This window comes from Chiloscyllium punctatum, chromosome 9 (assembly GCF_047496795.1).
Source record: "Chiloscyllium punctatum isolate Juve2018m chromosome 9, sChiPun1.3, whole genome shotgun sequence".
NCBI lineage: Eukaryota > Metazoa > Chordata > Chondrichthyes > Orectolobiformes > Hemiscylliidae > Chiloscyllium > Chiloscyllium punctatum.
Window position 1 is genome coordinate 75,014,122 of NC_092747.1, and position 24,594 is coordinate 75,038,715.

At 43.7% G+C, this 24,594-nt stretch overlaps 1 protein-coding gene across 1 annotated transcript in view; it reads left to right on the forward strand.

Annotated features, from left to right (window-relative positions):
• The window catches only part of LOC140481513 (piwi-like protein 4), a 153,707-nt gene that overhangs the window by 82,438 nt on the left and 46,675 nt on the right, over positions 1-24,594 (forward strand). Inside the window, exons 11-12 of the mRNA XM_072577831.1 lie at positions 19,128-19,200; positions 20,873-21,070. Coding sequence (XP_072433932.1) covers positions 19,128-19,200; positions 20,873-21,070 — 271 coding nt within the window. The remainder of the gene's footprint in view (positions 1-19,127; positions 19,201-20,872; positions 21,071-24,594) is intronic.

Consider the following 24,594-nt stretch of genomic DNA (forward strand, 5'->3'; position numbering starts at 1 on the left):
CTGAAACATTGAAGGCTAACTAATGAGGAAAGTGAAAAAGGAGATGCCTAAGGATTGCTCATAAATTGCTGCCTATCATGAGGCACAGTAATATAAACCATTTGGATTCCATGCCAACTAAATGCCAACTAAAGCAATAAAAACTTAGAGTACCGTACAGTGTGACTGCCCTGTCTTGCTGGCTGCTGCTCTCATCCGAACAGTGAAAAAAACTTATAAACTGGATCATTTATGCATACATTCGTATGGACAGTTAAACATTTATTTGACAACAGGGAGAAAATGAGGACTTGCCTTGTAGAGCGAGGAGGAGGAGGAGGTGCTAAACCCTAACCACCCGACGCCTGGAGGAGGAATGCCTCATCTTCTGCTTTGGGATCCTGCAACCACATGGGATTAATGTGGATTTCACTCGTTTCCTCATTTCCCCTCCCCCAATCCCAAGCCTCCAACTTCGCACTGCGTTCTTGACCTGACCATCGTCTTTCTTATCTATCCACTCCACCGTCCCCTCCAACCTGTCACCTCCCCCACCTTCATCTACCTATCGCATTCTCGGCTACCTACCCCCAGCTCCATCTCCCCCCTTTCCCCCCCCACCCCTCCCATTTATCTCTCAGCTCCCCAGTTCACGAGCTTTATTCCTGACAAAAGGCTTATGCCTGAAATGTCGATTTTCCTGCTTCTCGGATGCTGCCTGACCTGCTGTGCTTTTCCAGCACCACGCTCTCAACACTTACTCAGCAAATGAGAAGTTGTGAGAAGCAGAGTTCAGAAAATGCTAGTTCCACATATGCTGTGGAATTACTAGGGAGTGCTTGCCATAGAACCAGCAGAAAATAATACATTGAAACGAAGTACATAGTGAGATTGTTCCTCCTAGAAGTGGATTTCAACTCAGTTCTGTCTGACCTCACGCTCAGTATTGCATAACTCTGTCATAGTCTCTCAGATATCTATCCCAGTAATATATTCTAATCATCATCCTCAAAAGATTGCTGTCATTCCCCATTTTGTCCATTACCTTCCCACCTTGTCAGCTCCACTTGTGAAGAACACAGTGATGTTGGACTCCCTTTCAGGGCTATATTGTACAACCCCACTGGGATGATCGAGACATCAAAACCTCACCTTAAGGAGGCCTACGACCTGTTCTACTGTGGCCCTGATGGAAGCATGGGCAGCATTGTACTGCTATTCTGCATCAGTGGAAGGGTTTCCTAAAAGTGTCATGAGCCACATTTGAAGGAGACAGCACTTGTATCCCAACAGCCCAAGGACCTTGGAAAAATACAGTACCCTGTGAGTTCGCTGGCATATATACATTGTGACAACTGCCAGATATCTAGTGCAGAGCTCCCAGATCTGGCTCCCAGATGGGCTGGACATTCACAAAATAGAATAAAAACAGAAGGTGCTGGACAAACAGTGTTAACATTTCAAGGCCAGATTTTCAACACGGTTGCTCAGTGGTTAGCACTGCTGCTTCACAGCACCAGTGTCCCTGGTTAAATCCCAGCCTTGCGCGACTGTCTGTGTGGAGTTTGCACATTCTTCCCAGATTTGTGTGGGTTTCCGCCGGGTGCACCGGTTACTCCCAGAGTCCAAAGATGTGTAGGTCAGGTGAATTAGCCATGTTAAATTGCCCATAGCATTAGGTGCATTAATCAGAGGGGGATGGGTTGCTCTTCGGAGGATTGGTGTGGACTTGTTGGGCCGAAGGGCCTGTTTCCACACTGTAGGGAATCTAATCTAATCTAATTGGGAAGCCTTCAGAAATTAGATAACAAGAATCCAGAGAAAGTATATTCCTGTCAGAGTGAAAGGGAAGGCTGGCAGGTATAGGGAATGCTGGATGACTAAAGAAATTGAGGGTTTGGTTAAGAAAAAGAAGGAAGCATATGTCAGGTATAGACAGGATAGATCAAGTGAATCCTTAGAAGAGTATAAAGAAAGTAGGAATATACTTAAGAGGGAAATCAGGAGGGCAAAACGGGGACATGAGATAGCTTTGCCAAATAGAATTAAGGAGAATACAAAGGGTTTTTACAAATACATTAAGGACAAAAGGGTAACTAGGGTGAGAATAGGGTCCTGAAGAAGGGCTGATGCCTGAAATGTCGATTCTCCTGTTCCTTGGATGCTGCCTGACCTGCTGCGCTTTTCCAGCAACACATTTTCAGCTCTGATCTCCAGCATCTGCAGTCCTCACTTTTTCCCTCAAAAATCAGCAAGGCAGCCTTTGTGTGGAGCTACAGAAAATGGGGATGATACTAAATGAATTTTTTGCATCAGTATTTACTGTGGAAAAGGATATGGAAGATATAGACTGTAGGGAAATAGATGGTGACATCTTGCAAAATGTCCAGATTACAGAGGAGGAAGTGTTGGATGTTTTGAAACGGTTAAAAGTGGATAAATCCCCAGGACCTGATCAGGTGTACCCGAGAACTCTGTGGGAAGCTAGAAAAGTGATTGCTGGGCCTCTTGCAGTGATATTTGTATCATCGATAGTTACAGGTGAGATGCCGGAAGACTGGAGGTTGGCAAATGTGGTGCCACTATTTAAGAAGGGCAGTAAAGACAAGCCAGGGAACTATAGACCAGTGAGCCTGACCTTGGTGGTGGGCAAGTTGTTGGAGGGAATCCTGAGGAACAGGATGTGCATGTATTTGGAAAGGCAAGGACTGATTCGCGATAGTCAACAAGGCTTTGTGCGTGGGAAATCATGTCTCACAAACTTGATTGAGTATTTTGAAGAAGTAACGAAGATTGACTAGGGCAGAGCAGTAGATGTGATCTATATGGACTGCAGTAAGGCGTTCGACAAGGTTTTTTTTTAGATTAGATTACTTAGTGTGGAAACAGGCCCTTCGGCCCAACAAGTCCACACCGCCCCGCCGAAGCATACCCCATACCCCTACATCTACATCAACCCCTTACCTAACACTACGGGCAATTTAGCATGGCCAATTCACCTGACCTGCACATCTTTGGACTGTGGGAGGAAACCGGAGCACCCGGAGGAAACCCACGCAGACACAGGGAGAACGTGCAAACTCCACACAGTCAGTCGCCTGAGGCGGGAATTGAACCCGGGTCTCCGGCACTGTGCCACCGTGCTGCCCAGGTTACCCATGGGAGACTGATTAGCAAAGTTAGATCTCATGAAATACAAGGAGAACTAGCCATTTGGATACAGAACTGGCTCAAAGGTAGAAGACAGAGAGTGGTGGTCGAGGGTTGTTTTTCAACTGGAGGCCTGTGACCAGTGGAGTGCCACAAGGATTGGTGCTGGGTCCTCTACTTTTTGTCATTTACATAAATGATTTGGATGCGAGCATAAGAGGTACAGTTAGTAAGTTTGCAGATGACACCAAAATTGGTGGTGTAGTGGACAGCGAAGAGGGTTACCTCAGATTACAACAGGATCTGGACCAGATGGGCCAATGGGCTGAGAAGTGGCAGATGGAGTTTAATTCAGATAAATGCGTGGTGCTGCATTTAGAGAAAACAAATCTTAGCAGAACTTATACACTTAATGGTAAGGTCCTTGGTAGTGTTGCTGAACAAAGAGACCTTGGAGTGCAGGTTCATATCTCCTTGAAAGTGGAGTCACAGGTAGATAGCATAGTGAAGAAGGCATTTGGTATGCTTTCCTTTATTGGTCAGAGTATTGAGTACAGGAGTTGGGAGATCATGTTACGGCTGTACAGGACATTAGTTAGGCCGCTTGGAATATTGCGTGCAATTCTGGTCTCCTTTCTATCGGAAAGATGTTGTGAAACTTGAAAGGGTTCAAAAGAGATTTACAAGGATGTTGCCAGGGTTGGAGGATCTGAGCTACAGGGAGAGGCTGAACAGGCTGGGGCTGTTTTCCCTGGAGCGTCGGAGGCTGAGGGGTGACCTTACAGAGGTTTACAAAATTATGAGGGGCATGGATAGGATAAATAGACAAAGTCTTTTCCCTGGCCAGGGAGTCCAGAAATAGAGGGCATAGGTTTAGGGTGAGAGGGGAAAGATATAAAACAGATGTAAGGGACAACTTTTTCACGCAGGGGGCGGTAAGTGTATGGAATAAGCTGCCAGAGGATGTGTTGGAGGCTGTTACAATTGCAACATTTAAGAGGCATTTGGATGGGTTTGGAGGAATATGGGCTGGGCGCTGGCAGGTGGGACTAGATTGTGTTGGGATATGTGGTCGGCATGGACGGGTTGGACCGAAGGGTCTGTTTCCATGCTGTACATCTCTATGACTCTATGACTCTAATCTAATCTAAAGGTATTTTGCTTTTAACCAATCAAGTGGAAGCCTTTTCAGTTGAGAAAATCTGCAGGTTGGTGAGAAGATCACTCTCAAAGCAGCAAGGTGGCACGGTGGTTAGCACTGCTGCCTCTCAGCGCCAGAGACCCAGGTTCAATTCCCGCCGCAAGTGACTGATTGTGTGCAGTTTGCACATTTTCCCCATGTCTGCGTGGGTTTCCTCCGAGTGCTCCGGTTTCCTCCCACAGTCCAAAAATGTGCAGGTTAGGTCAATTGGCCATGCTAAATTGCCCATAGTGTTAGGTGAAGGGGGATTGGGTCTGGGTGGGTTGCACTTTGGCAGTTCGGTGTGGACCTCTTAGGCCGAAGGGCCTGTTTCCACACTAAGTAATCTAATCTAAAAGCAATGTGGATGCAGATAAAGCGTCCTGCACCTGGATGAAGCCAGTCATGTTGGCTAATTGGCTTTCCTTGTCGGGGAGGAAAGATATAACTTGGTACAATCTGGAAAAAATGGCATCTCTAATAACTCAACAATTGGGAGCTGCCAAACAGCTGCTCATAAAAAATTCAGGACAGATGTAACCTTGATGACCACCAGGATAGAATAGCTACTCATTCTATCTGAACCCAAGTCCTGCTGTAGCAGCTGGTGCAGTTCATTCATGGGAGTCAAGGTCACCTTTTGTTTCCACCTACATTGGATTTGGGAGAATAATAGATAATATCAGCAAGATCTGTATATTGTGGGTCTAATTATTCTTCTTCACCTCCTTGATGGATCTTCACTGATTTATTCCTCCTGGAGGCAATGCAACAGACAGTGAAAGTTCCTATTCTTGTTGTGCTTGGTAGCAATTTTGTAATTGCTGACTTCAACATTGTTGTTGGATTTATTACACAAGGATTCCTCCAAGCTTCAGTTTCATCTCAGCTTCACTTCGCCTTCACAAAGTGGTTAATGTAATGCTTCGATATGGACCTTTCAGCAATGTCACTGAAATAACTCCACGAAGGTCAGTATCCTGTCACCAAATCACCCTTTATTTGCACATATACAGTACATTGTCTCTGACCAGCTAGTTCAGAGCCATTCCCAAGAGTTGAAGAGAAGATATGAGATTCTTGAGTTTTTCTCTTTTTTTTTATTGTGCATATTATATCCCCACATCACTTGTGCTTGTGTGTGTATGTGCAGTGACTCAGTAAAAAGACATTTTATTTGCATACTTCCCACTACCAGGAAAATACCCATGTGGTTAGTGAACCAATAAGAAGCAAAACCTAATTAGGGCAATGCTTACTTGAAGAAAGTGAAAGGAAATGATAGGGATTAAATCAAATAAAGTACTCTATCCTCCGTGGTGCCCAGCTCTCCCTAAACATATTGAGAGCATTAGTCAGCCTCTAAGGCTCCCTTGTTGGCCCAGATTAACAACCCCGATCAGGATTTCATAGTCAATGAGATCCACATAGCCCTCATTCCAATTACTACAATCCATTTCCCACCCAGCCTCCCCCCACCTCCCTCACACACACAGTAGTGAGATGCAGATCAGTTCTTTTTCTTAGCATTCTCCTTGGACGTTTTCACACCAGGTCCAGTTCCTTCAACTCTGACGTGGGTGGCGTATCGTGGACTAGAGCCTGTCTCTTGTGCCCAGAATGTCTTGGAAGAAATTCCTCCTTTTCAGGCGATGACGGTACTAAGTATGTGACAAAGGCTGCAGGCATCTCGAACTCTGGGGGCTTCTTTGACTTGGTTCCCAGGGGCCAGGTTTTTTTTTGCAAGGTAGCAGCTTTCATGTGATCCACAGGCTTGTTCAGGACCGCCTTACCTATTCAAACTTTGTATGTCACAGTGCCTGACCTCGTGTTGACCTTGCCTCATAGCCATATAGGGCTATTTTATAGTTTCAACATCCTGAAGTGAACTGTCTCTCTCACTTAAAGGAGGCATGTGGCCAGCATCGGCATTACTGATGCCATTTCACGCTCCCTCCCCCCAACCCAGATGTCCAGAAATATCAGGATTAACCTGGTGTGAGATGTTCTCCCCATCTGCAACGCTGCAGGAGCTTCCCTGTAACCATGTGAAAGGTGGTACCATTATCAAACAGGAACCAGGACAGTTTGGTATCAAGTAAAGGGTAGGCTGTTTCTTTAAGCCTGCCTTCAATGTTTGAACTGCTCTTTCCATCAAGCCGTGATCTGGAGGTGTCCAAACACACTGAATGTCATTTAACTTTAGAAAATACTCAAAATCTCAGCTGATAAATGGCGTCCCATTGTCTGTAACCAGGAATACTTCCAGGAATCCATGTATTGCTCACAGCTTTTCAATCATCATCCCTGAACTTGCTGAATGAACTCTATCCACTTTGAATGGGCATCCACAATGACCAAGTTTATTAAGCCCATGAAAGGACTGGCATAATTGATATGTAACTGAGTCCGGGGTTTACTTGGCCACTCCGACAATTGTGAGGGAATTGGTGGTGGTAAACTTTGTCTTTGTTGGCACTCTGGGCACTGCCCCAACAACACAGCTATGTGTGCATCCAATCCTGGCCACCAGACATAACTTAGAGTCATACAACACAGAAACAGACCCTTCGGTCCAAGCAGTCCATGCTGAACATAATCCCAAACTAAACTAGTCCCACCTGCCTGCTCCTGGCCCATATCTCTCCAAACCTTTCCTATTCATTTACTTAGTCAAACAGTGTGGTGTTGGAAAAGCGCAGCTGATCAGGCAGCATCTGAGGAGCAGGAGAATCGATGTTTCGAGCATGAGCTCTTCATCATTCCTGATTGAAAAGTCAATTCTCCTGCTCCTTGGCTGTGCTTTTGCAGCACCACGCTTTTTGACTCTGATCTCCAGCATCTGCAGTCCTCACTTTCTCCCTATTCATGTACTTATCCAAATGTCTTCTAAACCTTGTAATTGTACCCACATCTACCACTTCTTCAGGAAGTTCATTCCATACACAAACCACTCACTGTGTAAACATTTTGCCCCTCATGTCTTGTTAAAATTTCTATCCTCTCACCTTCGAAAACGGGCTCCCTTGTCTTAAAATTCTCCCCATCCTACGGGGAAGAAAACTCCCATGAACTCTATGCAAACCCCTCAATATTTTATTTCCTTTTTGGAAAAGGTGAGGACTGCAGATGTAGAGATTAGAGTTGAAGGATGTGGTGCTGGAAAAGGGCAGCAGTTACAAGGAGCAAGATGTCAACTTCCGGATTGGTTCAGAGAACATTTCTGGGACACCTGCACTAACCAACCCCAACGCCTCATGGCTGAACATTTCAACTCCCCTCCCAATCTGCCAAGGATATACAGGTCCTGGGCCTCCTCCATCACCAAACCCTTACCACTCTCAATGTCCTGGGACCCTGGAACCACATAGGATTAATGTGCATTTCACCAGTTTCCTCATTTACCCTCCCATCACCTTACCCGAGTCCCAAGCCTCAAACTCTGCACCACTGTCTTGACCTATCTTTCCCATCTATCCACTCCACCCTCCTCTCTGACCTATCACCTTCACCCCCTTCTTCATCTACAGATGCATTCTCAGCTACCTCTCCACCCCCCCCCCCCAGCCCCACCCCCCTCCCATTTATCTCTCAGCCCTGGTGATCAGAAAGGTGTCCAGAAAGATTAAAACCAGAATGGAATCTTCCAGAGAAGGTACCACCCAATGGGATATCTGCCAGTGAGAGGTAGCTCAAGGCATCCACATTCACCACTTGGTCGGTGTTCCATCTTGTAATTGTGTGCACTGAGAATACGGGCCCATCGTTAAATTCGACCAGAAGCTATGTGCTGCACTTCCTTGTCTTCTTTAAGTAGCCCTAACAGGGGTTTGTGGACTGTTGCTATGACAAATTAATGTCCATAAAGGTATTGGTAGAACCTTCTCACACCAAAGATAACTGCCAAACTTTCCTTCTCTATCTGGGCATACTTGTGTTTAGTATCAGCCAATCTCGGAACCATATGCTATGGACATTCCTCTCCATTGGGTCTTTGAGTCAACATTACCCCAATGCCACAGCAGGAGGCATGGTTTGTCAGTACCTTTCTTGGGATTGTAGTGAGCTGACACTTTACTCAACGATAGCTGCTTCTTTACTTCCCTAAAGACTACATGACCATTTGCAAGGCTGACCTTTTTGCAGTAGGTCCCAATGGAGGCCAGGTTACATATTAATTCCATAATAATTCATCAATCCAAATAAAGACCTAAGCACCAGTGCAAACATTGAAGCTGGGGCAACTTGATCCCTCCCATTTTATCTTCCAATGGGTGTAACCCAGTGTTGTCAACTCTGTAGCCTAAGTAGGTCACTTGAGTTGGAAAAGTGTGGTACTGTTCATCGGGAAGCTTATGCTTGAAACGTTGACTCTCCTGCTCCTTGGCTGCTGCCTGACTGGCTATGCTTTTCCACACCACACTTTTCGACTCTGCTGTCCAGCATCTGCAGTCCTCACTTCCTCCTAGGTCACCTGAGGTGTCCGGAACGCACATTTTTCTCTTCTGAAGTAGACACCTGCCTAGGAGAAACATTTAAGCACTATGTCCAAGTTTTCCAAGTGCTCATTATTGGTCATCCTGGTTATTCACACATGACATGCATACATTAAAAATAAGAGCATAACTAGGCAGAAAGTAGGAAGACTCAAGGATAAAAGAGGGAAACTGTGTTTAGAGGCAGAGAATGTGGGTGAGATCCGAAATGAGTATTTTGCGTCAGTATTTACCCAGGAGAAGGATATGGAGGATAGCTAGATTAATGTGGAGCATGCTAATACGTTAGGGCATTTTGAGATGAAGAAATGATTGGTGTTAGGTCTCTTGAAGAGCATATTTAAGGTGGCTAAGTCCCCGGGACCCTATGGTATCTACCCCAGGTCATTGAGGGAGGCAAGAGAGCAGATTGCTGGGGCATTGACCAAGATCTTTGTATCCTCTCTAGTCATTGGAGGGGTTCTGAAGACTGGCAAGTAGCTATTGGTGTTCCTCTGTTCAAGAGGGGAAATAGGGATAATCCAGGAAACTATAGGCCAGTGAGTACACGTCAGTGGTTGGGAAGCTAATGCAGAGAATTCTTAGGGTTAGGATATAGGTGCATTTGAAAAAGCAAGGCCTAATAAGGGACGGTCAGCAGGTTATACCTTACTAACTGGATTGAGTATTGAGGAGGTGGCAAAGGTGTTCAATGAGGATGATGGAGTGGATGCCATCTACATAGATTTTAGTAAGGCTTTCGGTAGGGTCCTTCATGGCAGGATCATCCAGAAGTTGAAGTTGCATTGTATGCACAGTGACTTGGTCACATGGATTCAGAATTGGCTTGCCTGCAGAAAGCGGTGGCTAATAGTGGAAGGGTGTTTTTCTAGCTGGAGGTCCATGACTAGTGATTCCACAGGGATCCGTACTAGGACCTCTGCTGTTTGTGATATATATATATAAATGCCTTGGATAAAAATGTGGATGGGTGAGTTAGTGAGTTTGCAGACAATACAAAGATCCGTGGAGCTATGGATAGTGTAGAAGCTTGTCAAAGCATACAGCAGGATATAGATCACTTGAAGACATAGGTGGATAAATGGCAAATGGAGTTTAATCCAGGTCTGCAAGCTGTCATTAACTTTTCATTTGCCCCAAAGTCATTTGCTGAGAGAAGATAATGCATTCTTTCCACATACTGGAACCAGTTTCTCATGGCCAGAGTAAACAAGTCAAGCTCCCCAAATAATAGCATGATACCAGAAACACCTACTCCAACGCATAGACAACTGTTGCGAGCAGAATTTCTTCAGGACAATATTTGTTTCTTTCATTGCCATTGAAATAACTCCAGAGGCTGGTGTTCCATCACCAAGTCACCCTCTATTTACACATGCATAGTACTTGACACTGGTCCTGCCTCTTTAGAGCCAGCTCTCAGTATGAGCAGAACCTCTGACACTTCTATTTATATCTATTAGCTAGGACTCCCTGATTGAACTAGGTTAACAGCTGCAATAAGGGATCTCGTATTAGAACAAAGAGCAAGAACAAACAAAATTACAGCACAAGAGCAGGCCCTTTGGCCCTCTAAGCCTGCGCTGATTCAGATCCTCTACCTAAACTTGTGTATGTTCGAAGGATCTGAATCCCTCTATTCCTTGCCCATTCATGTATCTGTCTAGGTGCATCTTAAATGAAGCTATGGTCTCTATCACCTCTGCTGGCAACGCAATCCAGGCACCCACCACCCTCTGCGTAAAGAACTTTCTACGCATATCTCCCTTAAGCATTTCCTCTCTCACTTTGAACTTGTGACCCCTAGTAATTGAATCCCCCACTCTGGGACAAAGCTTATTGCTATCCACCCTGTCTATACCCTTCATGATTTTGTGGACCTCAGTCAGGTCTCCCTCAATCTCCATATTTCTAATGAAAATAATCTTAATCTACTCAACCTCTCTTCATAGCTAGCGCCCTCCATACCAGGCAACATCCTGGTGAACCTACTCTGCACTCTCGCCAAAGCATCCACATCCTTTCGGTAATGTGGCGATGAGAACTGTACGCAGTAATCCAAATGTGGCCAAATCAAAGTCTTATACAACCAAAATAAGACCTGCCACTCTTGTACTCAATATCCTGTCTGATGATGGAAAGTATGCAGTACGCCTTCTTGACCACTCTATTGACCTGAGTTGCCACCTTCAGGGCACAATGAACCTGAACACACAGATCTATCTGTACATCAGTTCTCCCCAGAGTTTTTCCACTTACTGTATAGTTTGTTCTAGAATTAGATCTTCCTAAATGCCTTGCATTTGTTCAGATTCAACTCCATCTGCCATTTCTCTGCGCAACTGTCCAATCTATATTCTGCTGCATTCTCTGACAGTCCCCTTCACTGTCTGCCACTCCACCAATCTTCGTGTCATCTGCAACCTTGCTAATCAAACCACCTATATCTTCCTCCAGATTACTTGCGTATATCACAAACAAAAGGGTCCCACTACGGATCCCTGTGGAACACCACTGGTCCCAGTTCTCCATTTTGAGAAACTCCCTTCCATTACTACACTGTCTCCTGTTGCCCTGCCAGTTCTTTATCCATCTAGTTAGTATACCCTGGACCTCTATGACTTTACTTTCTCTAACAGCCTACCATGGATAACCTTATCAATGTAAATTACATCTACAGCACTTCCCTCAATCAACTTTGTCACTTCCACAAGTTGGTAAAACATAATTTTCCCTGCACAAGACATTGCTGCTTATCACTGATAAACCCATTTTCTTCCAAATGGGAATAGATCCTATCCCTCATTATCTTCTCCAGCAGCTTCCTGATGTCAGGTTCATTGGTCTATAATTATCTGGATTATCCCTGCTGCCGTTTTTAAAAAAGGGGACATTAACAATTCTCCAGTCCTCTGGGACCTCACCTGTATTTAAGGATACTGCAAAGATATCTGTTAAGGCCCCAGCTATTTCCTCTCTTGCTTCCTTCAGTAACCTGGGATAGATCCCATCTGGACCTGGGACCTGTCCACCTTAATGCATTTTAACATACGCAACACTTCCTCGCTCCTTATGCCGACTTGACCTAAAGTAATCAAACATCTATCCTGAACCTCAACATTCGTCAGGTCCGTCTCCTCAGTGAATACCAATGCAAAGTATTCATTAAGAATCTCACCCATTTTTTTCTGACTCCACGAATAACTTTCCTCCTTTGTCCTTGAATAGGCCAACCCTTTCTCTAGTTAAACTCTTGCTCCTAATATACAAATAAAAGCCTTTGGGATTTCCCTTAACCCTGTTTGTTAAAGATATCTCATGACCCCTTTTAACCCTCTTAATTCCTCATTTCGGATTGGTCCTACTTTCGCAATATTCTTCCAGAGCTTCATCTGTTTTCAGTCACTTAGGTCTTATATGTGCTTCATTATCCCTCTTAGATAGTTGCACAATTTCATCTGTCATCCATGATTCCTTAATCTTTCCACTTCTATCCCTTATTTTCACAGGGGCATGTCTGACCTGCATTATTTAAAAGCCTCCCTCATATTAAATGTGAATTTACCTTCAAACAGTTGCTCCCAATCCATGTTTCCCAGTTCCTGCCGAATTTTGCAAAAGTTGGCCTTCCACCAGTTTAGCACTCTTCCTTTAGGACCTCTCTGGTCTTTGTTCATGACGATTCTAAAACTTACAGAATTGTGATCACTATTTCCAAAGTAATCCCCTACTGAAATTTCAGCTGTCTAGTTGAGCTCATTCCCCAACACCAGGTTCAGTATGGTCCCCTTCCGAGTTGGACTATTTACATTCTGCTATAGAAAACCCTCCTGGATGCTCCTTACAAATTCTGCTCCATCTAGACCTCTAACACAAAATGAATCCCAGTCAATATTGGGAAAATTAAAATCTGCCATTACCACCACCCTGTTGCTGTTACATCTTTCCATAATCTGTTTACATATTTGTATCTTTATCTCATGCTTACTGTTGGGAGGCCTGTAGTACAGCCCCAAATTGTTACCGCACCCTTCCTATTTCTGAGCTCTGCCCATTTGCCTTACTGCTTGAGTCCTCCATAGTGTCATCTTTCATCACAGCTGTGATATCCTCTCTGACAGTAATGCATTTGTTCCACCCTTCTACCTCCCCCTCTATCCTGCCATCTATATCCTGTGAAACTTTGTAGCCAATCATGCCCTTCTGTCAACCAAGTCTCAGTAATAACAATAACATCATACTCTCAGGTACTAATTGAAGCCCTAAGTTCATCTGCATACCTCCTACACTTTTCACATTAAAACAAATGCACTTCAGGCCACATATCCCTTTGTTTCATCTTCTGCTCCCTGCCTACTCTTCTCCTTAGTGAAGTTGACTTCATTATTTAGTTCTTTACAGGCTTTAATTCCTACCTCCTTCCTGTCAACTAATCTCCTTGTTTGGTTCCCATCCCCTGCCACATTAGTTTAAACCCTCCCTAACAGCGTTAGCAAAAGCACCCTTTAGGACATTGGTTCCAGTCTGGCCCAGGTGTAGACCGTCAATTTGTAATAGTCTCACCTCCCCCAGAACCGGTCCCAGTGCCCCAAAAATCTGAACCCCTCCCTCCTGCACCATCTCTCAAGCCATACATTAATCCTGCCTATTCTTTCATTTCTACTCTGACTAGCACATGGCATTGGTAGCAATCCTGAGATTACTACCTCTGTGGTCTTACTTTTAAACTTGGCTCATCACTTCCTAAATTCTGCTTGTAGGACATCATCAGAATTTTTACTTATATCATTGGTGCATGTTTGCACCATGACAGCTGGCTGTTCACCCTCCCCCTTTAGAATGTCCTGCAGCTATTCTGCGACATCCCAGACCTGTGCACCAGAGAGACGACATACCATTTGGGAGTCTCGTTTTTGAACACAGGACCACCTGTTTACTCCCTTACAATTGAATCCCTATGACTATAGCCCTTCCACTCTTTTTCCCACCCTTCTGAACAGCAGAGCCAGCCACAGTGCTACGAATCTGGCTCGAACATAAAGTCTCTACCACTCATCTTTGAACATAAAATCCCAACAGTATGGAAATAGGTCATTCAGTGCAACAAGTCCACATCGACCCTCTGAAGAGTAACCCACCCAGACCCTTACCCTATTACCCTACAATTACCCCTGACTAATGCACCTAATCCACACATCCCTGCACACTATCACCAATTTAGCATAGCCTAGTCACCTAACTTGCACATCATCAGATTGTGGGAGGAAACCAGAGCACCCGGAGGAAACTCACGCAGAACACAGAGAGAATGTGCAAACTCCACACACAGTCACCCTAGGTTGGAATCAAACCCAGGTCCCTGGCACTGTGAGGCAGCATTACCAACCACTGAGCTACCATGCTGCCCTGGCTACTGCTGCCTTCCCCTGGTGAGCCATTTCCCCCAACAGTATCCAAAATGGTATACCTGTTTTGGAGGGGGATGACTGCAAGGGAACCTGCACCGCCTACCTGCTTTGTCTCTGCCTTTTGGTCACCCATTTCCTTTCTCCCTCAGCAGTCCTAATCTGAGATGTGACCAATTCACTAAAAGTGCTATCCACGATGCTCCACAATGAGTCAATTTGCAGCGCCAGAGCTGTCATACGGTCTAACAAAAGCTGCAGCTGGACACACTTACTGCACGTGAAGGAGTCGGGCACATCAGCAAGAGGAGCATAACACGGGTCTGGCATCTCCTGCATTTTTATTCTTAAACTTAACTTAGTCCAACTATAATATCAAATAATAGATAAATTAAAGAAAAACAAAGTGTTTACCAATCAACCAATAAAAAGGAAAGAGAAAAATCTTACCTTATTCACACACCAGGAAGATATTTTTTGGGTGGAGGGTGAGGGCACATGGGAGACATTTTAGTGTGGGCATTGTATTGTCAAGGTCAGTTGTGTCTATAACAAGCTTCTTGATCTTTAATTATTTATTTACATGTGGTGGGCGTTCTGCAAATTTCAGCACTCACCTATGCCTCTGCCAAGCTCTGGTATTATAGAAATCAACTCAGGAACAGGGACGAAGCTGGTGGGCTAGACAGCTGGCCTATATTGCAGAAAGACAAAATAAAAACTGCAGATGCTGGAATCCAAACTAGACAAACAGGAGGCTGGAAGAACACAACAAGCCAGGCAAAATCAGGAAGTACAGAAGTCAACATTTCAAGTCAAGACCCTTCATCAGATTTTAGAAAGGGGAAAGGAGCTCAGAAATAAATGTCGGGCATAGGGCTGGGGAAAGGCAAGTGGGATAGTGATAGGTGGATGCAGTTAGGGGGTAATTGCGATAGTTCAGTGGGAAGGGTGATTAATTGTAAGATCAGGTCAAAGGGGCAGGAGGAGAGGAAGGGCTGGACATGGGATAAGGTTGAGGGTGCAGAGATAGTGAAGCCAGTGAGGACTATGTTGGGGCCTGTTTAGTTGATGGGAGGGATGAATCCAGTTTGTAGCTGGAAGACAGGGTCGGGAGGTGAAGAAGGGCTGAATTGAAATGGGCTGTGAGCAGGAGGTCAGACTAGCCATTTAGGACCTGGTGACAATGCTCAGTGAAATGGTCACCTAGACTATACCAATTCTTCCAACTTTTTCCAAATCCAAGGGGTAGCCATCGGACTTAGCCACGCCTACCTCTTCGTCAGTCATAGAACATAGAACGTTACAGCGCAGTGCAGGCCCTTCGGCCCTCGATGTTGCACCAACCTGTGAAATTAATCTGATACCCATATAACCTACACTGTTCCATTACTATCCATATGTATGTCAAATGCCCTCAATGTCTACTACTACAGGCGAGTCTACTACTGTTGCAGGCAGGCTGTTCCATGCCCCTACTATTCCCTGAGTAAAGAAACTACCCCTGATATCTGTCCTGAATCTATCAGCCCTCAATTTAAAGCTACGTACCCTCATGTTAGCCTTCACCATCTGAGGAAAAAGGCTCTCACTGTCCGTTCTATCTAACGCTCTGATTATCTTACACATCTTGATTAAGCCATCTCTCAACCTTCTTCTCTCCAATGAAAACAGCCTCAGTTCCATCAGCCTTTCCTCGTAAGACCTTACTTCCATACCAGGCAACATCCTAGTAAATCTCCTCTGAACCCTTTCCAAAGCTTCCACATCCTTCCTATAATGCAGTGACCAGAACCGTACGCAATACTCCAGGTGCGGCTTTACCAGTGTCTTGTACAGCTGAAGCATGAAATCGTGGCTCCGAAACTGAATCTCCCTACCAATAAATGCCAATGCACCATATGCCTTCTTAACAACCCTATCAACCTGGGCAAGAACTTTCAGGGATTTATACACCTGGACACCGAGATGTCTCTGTTCATCTACACTGCCAAGAATTTTACCATTAGCACAATACTCTGCTTTCCTGTTACTTCTTCTGAAGTGAACTACCTCTCAATTTCCTGGATTAAAGTCCATTTGCCACTTCTCAGCCTAGTTCTGCATCTTGGCTACGTCCTTCTGTAACCCACAACATCCTTCGGCACTATTTACAGCTTACCTTCCACCTGGGCAGCCTACAGCCTGGAGGACTTAACATTGAATTCTCCTATTTCACATAAACATTTCACCCAACCCCCAGCTCCTTTTCCAGTTCCATCTCCTCCTTTCCATTCCAACGCTCGATCCTTCCTTTCAGCTACCTTCCAGATTCATCCCTCCCATCGATCAAACAGGCCTCAACATAGTCCTCACTAGCTTCACTATCTCCAAACCCCCAACCTCATCACATGTCCAATCTTTACCCTTCTCCCTGTCTCCTTGACCTGACCTTACCTATCCATCAATCAATCTTCCCACCTATCTGCTCCACCCTTCCCACTGACCTATGACAAAAACCCTCTACCTGCATCCACCTATTGCCATCCCAGCTATCTTTCCCACCAGCCTCATCACCATTTCCACCCCACCCCACCATGTATTTCTGAGCTCCCTTCCTCTGCCCAATTCTGATGAAAGGTCTTGACTCAAAACGTTGAATTCTCCACCTCCTGATGCTGCCTGACTTGCTGTGTTCTTCAAGTCTCCTGTTTGTCTACTTTGACCTATATGGCATAGCCCCCCACCAAAAGCTCCTGGCAGATTAAGCACTAGTTAGCTGCTCAATTGTGAATCATATTTCTGTAACCCTACACAATAATTCTGTTTAGATATCTATCAAATGTTCTCTTGAATGCCTCATTGAATTTGCTTCCAACAAATGCCCATCGCTGCATTTCAGAATTTGATTGCTCATTGTGTGAAAAGATTTCTTCTCACATTACATTTACCTCTTTTGAAAATCATTTAAAATGTGTGCCCTTTTTTTGATGCTTTTACAAGTTGGAATTGTTTCTTCTTATTTCTGTGCCAAAATATTTCATGATTTTTAAAATTGTATCAAATTTCCTTTGCGTTCTCCTGTCCCCGGAAAACAGTTCCAGCTTCACCAGTCTATCTTCATATCTAAAGTTTCTCATCGCTGGAACTATTCTTTTCCACCTATCCACTCCACCCTCTCCTCCCTGACCTATCACCTTCATACCCTCCCCCACTCACCCATTGTACTCTATGCTACTTTCTCCCTACCCCCACCCTCCTCTAGCTTATCTCTCCACGCTTCAGGCTCTCTGCCTTTATTCCTGATGAAGGGCTTTTGCCCGAAACGTCGATTTCGCTGCTCCTTGGATGCTGCCTGGACTGCTGTGCTCTTCCAGCACCACTCATCCAGAATCTGGTTTCCAGCATCTGCAGTCATTGTTTTTACCTCTTTATTCTCATAAATCTCTTTTCCATCCTTCCTGAAGAATGATGCCCAGAAATGCACACGGTGCTTCAGTTAAGGTGGATATCATATCTTTTACTATCCAAGCATTACCTCCCTGCTGTTGTATTATACACTGTTATTAATACAGCCTAGGACACTGTATGCTTTCATTACCAAACTGTCCACCTGCCCTGTCATTTTTTTTAATGTTTCATATGCAGACCCAATCTTTCTGCTCCTGCACACCCTTTAGAGTAGTCCTCTTTATTTTATACTGTTCCACCATGTTCCTTCTATCAAAATGTATAGAGAGTGTGTTGCTGAAAAAACACAGCAGGTCAGGCAGCATCCAAGGAGCAGGAGAATTGACATTTTGGGCATAAGCCTTTCATCAGGCATGAAGCTCACTGAGAGATAAATGGGAGGTGGATGGGGCTGGGGGGAAGGTAGCTGGGAATGTGAAAGGTAGATGAAGGAGTGGTGGAAGTGATAGGTTGGAGGAGAGGCTGGAGCGGATGGGCGGGAAGGAAGGAAAGTGGACAGGTAGGACCGATCAATGGGGCAGTGCTGAGTTGGAGCCTTGGGGACTGGGATAAGGTGGGAGGAGGGGAAATGAAACTGGTGAAATCCACATTGATCCTGTGTGGTTGCAGGGTCCCAAGGCAGAAGATGAGGTGTTCTTCATCCAGGTGTCGGGTAGTAAGTGTTTGACGATGGAGGAGGCCCATGACCTCCACGTCATTGGTGGAGTGGCACAGGGGTTAAAATGTTCAGCCATGGGTCGATGGGGTTAGTTGGTGCGGGTGTCCCAGAGATGTTCTCTGAAACGATCCTCAAATTGGCGTCCTTTCTCCCAATGTAGAGGAGACCACATTGGATGCAACAGATACAGAGATAACGTGCGTGGAAGTACAGGTGAATTTCTGTTGGATGTGGAAAGATCCTTTGGGGCCTTGGATGGAGGTGAGGGGGGAGGTGTGGGCACAGGTTTTGCATTTGCTGCGGTGGCAGGCAAAGGTGCTGGGAATGAGATTAGGCTGATGAGGTGCTTGGATCTAACGAGAGACTCACGGAGAGAATGGTCTCTCCGGATTGCAGACAGGGCTGGAGAGGGAAATATATCCTTAGTGGTGGGTCTGTTTGCAGGTGGCGGAGGTGGTGGAGGATGATGCGATGTATGCGAAGGTTGGTCAAACTGTATCACCTCACACTTCTTTGCATTGAAATTCAACTGCCATCTATCCACCAACTCCACCAGTTTATCATTATCCTTTTCAAGATTACAATACTCTGAAAACTTTAACATTGTCCCCTGCATGCCTCAAGTATTAAATTAAATAATGAAAAGCAATTTTCCTAACACTGGTCCCTAGGGAATGCCGCGACAAACCGTTCAGCCTGAAAACACCAAATTACCATTTCTCTCTTTATATGTTTTATATTATCATAACCTATGAGTTGTTACACCCATTGTGTTAATTATTTCCTGATGGTTTGTCATTTCTTTACAGGATTCAAGTAAATGATAGCCCTGTCTCCTTCATACAAGCTTTGAGGCATCATATTGAGTCCAGTACCCAGCTGGTAATTATTTAGGCTGTCTGTATTTTTTGTTTAAGATTACATGCCAACCTAGGGCCCCTCGGCCACATGTGGCCTGCCACAGCAAATCAAACCACCTGGCATCTGCTTAAATGATAGATTAATTTACAGCTCATTCACAGAGTTCCCATAATAATTACGTACCCTTGTGTGAGAAGGATCATAGACCAGGAAAAATAGATATAATGAGAAAGTTTGTTGTTTTTGAAAATAATGTATTAGTTTGTGTTATTTATGTTTTATTTGTAGCTAAAATTTCAAATACAGATAAGTATAAGTGGAAGATTTTGCAACGAGCTGCTCCTTCAAAATTAGTGGCTCATTTTCTCCAGTATGTCACCAGTCTGTGATTGGAGAAGGTGCGAGCAGCCTGAAGCCCGGAGCCATGGTGTTGCAGCTGGAGGTTTTACAGAGAGATTATGTCTTGGACTGGAGGAGAAGGAGATGAGAGTCGCATCATGGGGAAAAGGCAGTGAGAGTCAGATGTCTGAGGGAACCTGCAAATCAGGTCATGATGACGAGGGGTAGGGTTGAGAGAATGATAGTCAGGCACTAGGTTGCTCCTGCTAATTGTTTTATAGTTTCATTTTTTAAAAATTCACCTTTTATGAAATTCCTCTTGCACCTGTCTGCAAAATCAGTAATGACTACTTTCATTTCAAGGTGAATGATTGCTGGTGAGATAATAGTGCTGCTGGAAATTTTTTGAGCACAAAATCCCATGGATTATTTTCTTGAAGTTAAAGTTGGGTATAGAGAGGAGGAAAAAGGTGACAGAGAAAGAGGGACAGAAAGAAGAGTGTGGGAAAAGGAGAAGGAAAACAGGACACAAGGGAAGGAAAATCCAGGTCAAAAGCCAACTTACTTTCGACTGTACTTTCGAGTGAATTCCACTGAGGCCAACTCCAAGTATGCCTCATTACAGGCAACTCAGATTAGCGTTAATTTAACATAACACCTGAGCTCAGTCCCAGAAACCATCTCCTTCCCTGCTGGATCATAATTCGGTACTGATTGTTTTTTCTCTTCAGACACTTGGCAATTATTAGTGGTCATTTCCATTAATTTCTATTAATGGCTCATTTAAATGATATACTTGTCACTTTGTTTTTCGATGAATGTCATGTTTGCTGTTGTGGCAACCCTTACCTTTCTGAAATTTGCCCATTGGCCACAGAAGAAGAGAAAAATTGAAATATACCCCACTCATCTCATGAGAAAATTTTGGCCAGCCTGATTTAAGAAGGACTGCAAAGCTTCAACAAAAGAAGTGACTAAATTGTCGAAGGCATCATTTCACAGTCTTTAGATACCTCTTGTATATATTGAAGAGACCCAGTGGTTGGTTTAAGTGACTGCCCAGACCTAAAAGTAACCCCACAACATTGACAGAGACTCCAAGATCTGCCCTGACTGTGTACAAGCTATCCCACCACAAAGCTGATACGCTTTTGTTCCCTTTTTACGCCTTATAAGGCACAACAACACATTAATTTCTACCCGAAATCAAAACTGAAAATTCTGGGAGTACTAAATGCTCTGACATTCACAGTTGCTGTCCATCTGTCGACAGAGATAATATTTCATCTCAATTATCGAATAATTTTTTTTTGTGCACTCTTCCCAACTGATTGTTCTTTTTCTTGAATTGTAGGTGTTGTGCATTCTACCCTCAAATCAAAAGAATAATTATGATTGTTTAAAGAAATTCTTGTGCGTAGAGAAGCCAATTCCAAGTCAGTGTGTGGTGGCCCGTACACTAAACAAGACAAATATAATGAGTATTGTGACGAAAATTGCTTTGCAGATGGCTTGCAAGACAGGGGGAGAATTGTGGATGGTGGAGATTCCTGTGAGTATTCGGTTCTATATCTTATCTAAAACTGAAATTTTTCTTATTATTTCGGTTTTGTTAAATTCAAAAGCTTCTTTGATCCTTTTTAAGCTGCATTAATGTAATCACATTGAAGTATTGTATATCTTAATAAGTTTTCAAGAAATGTATAATTGTTGTCTTAAATCTACCTAACTACAGATCTTTAATAGACTTGAAAACAACAAATGTGGAGATCACAGCGAGTCTGACAGCATCCATGGAGAGAGAGTCATCTAGACTGGAAATGTTAGCTTGCTCTCTCTCCATGGATGCTGTTTGACTCGCTGAGATCTCCAGCATTTGTTGTTTTCAGTACAGATTCCAGCATCTGCTGTACTTGCCTCCTACAACATCTTTAACATATCCATGTGGTGTGTCCTAACCTGTTCCCTCACATTAGTTACATTGGGAAATCAGGGACTATTGCAGTGTCCATGAGACCACAAATGCAGAAAGTATATCCAGCTGTATCCTTAGGAAATTCATACTTCAGACTTCAAGCAGTGATTGGAGTCGCTGAGCATTCAGAAGGCTGACGTCTATATTTGTAGCACTGTATTGCAAGCTGGTCATACCACAGGTGGTTGTACCACACCTCAAACCGCATTGTACAGGCAGAATGGGACTCAATCACCAGTCAGAACATTTGTTCATTTGTCAACATATCCCAAAGAGGAGTTATATTAAACTCAAAACGTAAACTCTGTTTCTCTCTCTACAGATCCATATATAGTAGTAGTAAATTGGCTTGGATGGAAATTTGATTAGAATACAGGGTAAAAAGAGTAGGAATAAATAGTCATTTTCAACATGGGATACCTTCAAGATCAGTGCTTAATCCCCATTTATTTACATCATACATTGATAACTTGGGTCAGGGAACTGAGGGCAATAATTCCAAGTTTTCTGATGTCAAAAAACTCGGTGGAAGTGTGAAGGGGCATGTAAAAGTGCTTCAAGGGGATTTGGCAAGTTGAGTGAATGGACAAATACATGGCAGTTGCAGTATCGCATAGATAAATGTGAAGTTATCCACTTTGGTATGAGAAACAGAAAGGCAAAGCATTGTTTAAATGGTGTTGGATTGAGAAAGGTTAATGTTCAAATGGACGTGAATGATAAAATATGCCATTAACGGCACGCAAATCCAAATACATCACTTCCAATTTTTCTCCCTCATCCATTCTACAATTTGCATCCTCAAAAATCCCAGTAAGTTTTTCAAAAATGATTTCCCTTTCTTAAATCTATATTAACTTTGAGTAACATTGTTAATATTTTCTAACTGTCATGTTATCACATCTTTGATAATAAACTTAAGCATTTTGCCAACCACTGATGTTAAGATGAGTTGTCTATAATTCCTAGTTTTTCCCTTTTTTTTGACACTGTGGGCTTACGTTTGCCACCTTCCAATCTGCTGAGAATGTTCTGGAATCTACAGGATTTTGGAAGGTGACAACCAATTGCATTCATAATTTCTCTGGCCAGCTCTTCAGTACTATGTCATGTAGGTTATCAGGCCTGAGGGATTTATCAGCTTTCAGTACAATTAAGTTCCTCAACACTATTTTTATTTTAACATTTATTTTACTTTAATTCCTCCATTCCAAAAGACATCTACTTCCCTAGCATTTCTGTGAAGACAGAACTAAAGCAGTTGTTTAATTGCTCTGCCTTTTCCCTGTTCTCTATTATAAATTATCCCTTGGATGTTTCCTTGGATGGCAGAGTGTAAGAAATAGGAGCAGGTTTAGGCCATTCATCCCCTCAAGTCTGTTCCATCACCTATATGATCATGGCAGATCTGCCACAGGCCTCAACTCCTTTCTTGTGTCAGCTCCTCATAGCATTCAACTCCTCGATATTTCAAAATCCTTTGTACCAGATAGGTTTGTCCAAGGAAATCTTGGAGTGACTGCATCTGTATTCACTGAGTTTAGAAGAATAAGAGGGAAATCTCATTCAAATGTAAAATTCTAACAAAGCTGTACAGACTGCATGCAAGGTTTATACTTCTCTTTGCTTGAGGGTCCAAATAGAGTCATTGTCATAGAGATGTACAGCATGGAAACAGACCCTTCAGTCCAACCCGTTCATGCCGACCAGATATCCTAACACAATCTAGTCCCACCTGCCAGCACCCGGCCCATATCCCTCCAAAACCTTCCTATCATATACCCATCCAAATGCCTTTTAAATGTTGCAATTGTACCAGCATCCACCACATCCTCTGGCAGCTCATTCCATACACATACCACCCTCTGCGTGAAAAAGTTGCCTCGTACATCTCTTTTATATCTTTCCCCTCTCACCTTAAACCTATGCCCTCTAGTTCTGGATTCCCTGACCTCAGGGAAAAGACTTTGTCTATTTATCCTATCCATGCCCCTCATAATTTTGTAAACCTCTATAGGGTCACCCCTCAGCCTCCGATGCTCCAGGGAAAATAACCCCTCCCTGTAGCTCAGATCCTCCAACCTTGGCAACATCCTTGTAAATCTTTTCTGAACCCTTTCAAGTTTCACAACATCTTTCCGATAGGAAGGAGACCAGAATTGTACGCAATATTCCAACAGTGGCCTAACCAATGACCTTTAAAGCCGCAACATGACCTCCCAACTCCTGTACTCCATACTCTGACCAATAAAGGAAAGCGTACCAAATGTCATCTTCACTATCCTATCTATCAAATATCAGGATCTATAAATACACAATGAAGAAATATTTCTTCACTTAGAGGGTGGTAACCTCATAGAAATTCCTACGAGGTGTGGCAATGGAGGTAACATTCCTGAATATGTTTAAGAAAAAAAAGAGTTTCCAGAGGTTAAGGACGTCAGAGGCTATGAGCAACAACAATATGATAGAGCTCGTCATCAAGATGGAGAGTGACATGGTTGATTCTGTGACCAGGGTCCTGAATCCAAATAGAGTTATGAGGCACAAATTCTCTATGATAGTTTAAGGAACATTTCTGAAAGGCCTGAAAAAGAAGAGCTGAGGAGTCGGTTTAGAATGTAGCAAAGGAGTACCAAGGGATTCATTAAGAAAGGGAAATGAAGCATGAAAGTAAGCTTGCAGGAACTTTGGTGATGACAAATGTAGGACCCTTACGGTCAGAAATAGAGGAATTTATAATGGGGAATAAAGACATGGCTGACCTACTAAATACAAAATATTTTAGTTCTGTGTTCACAAAGGAAGACATAAGTAACATAACAGAAATGTTAAGGAACACACGGTTTAGTCAGAGGGAGGTACCGATGGAAATTAGTATTAACAGAGAAATGGTGTTAGGCAAATTGATGAGATTGGAGGCTGATAAATCCCCGAGCCTTTTTTTTTCCTTTATTCATTCAAGGGATGAGTGCACCACTGGTAAGGCTAGCATTTATTACCCATCCCTAATTGTCTATAAGCTATATCCCAGAGTACTTAGGAAAGTAGTCTTAGAAATAGTGCAGCGTGGCACTGGAAGAAGTACAGCAGGTCAGGAC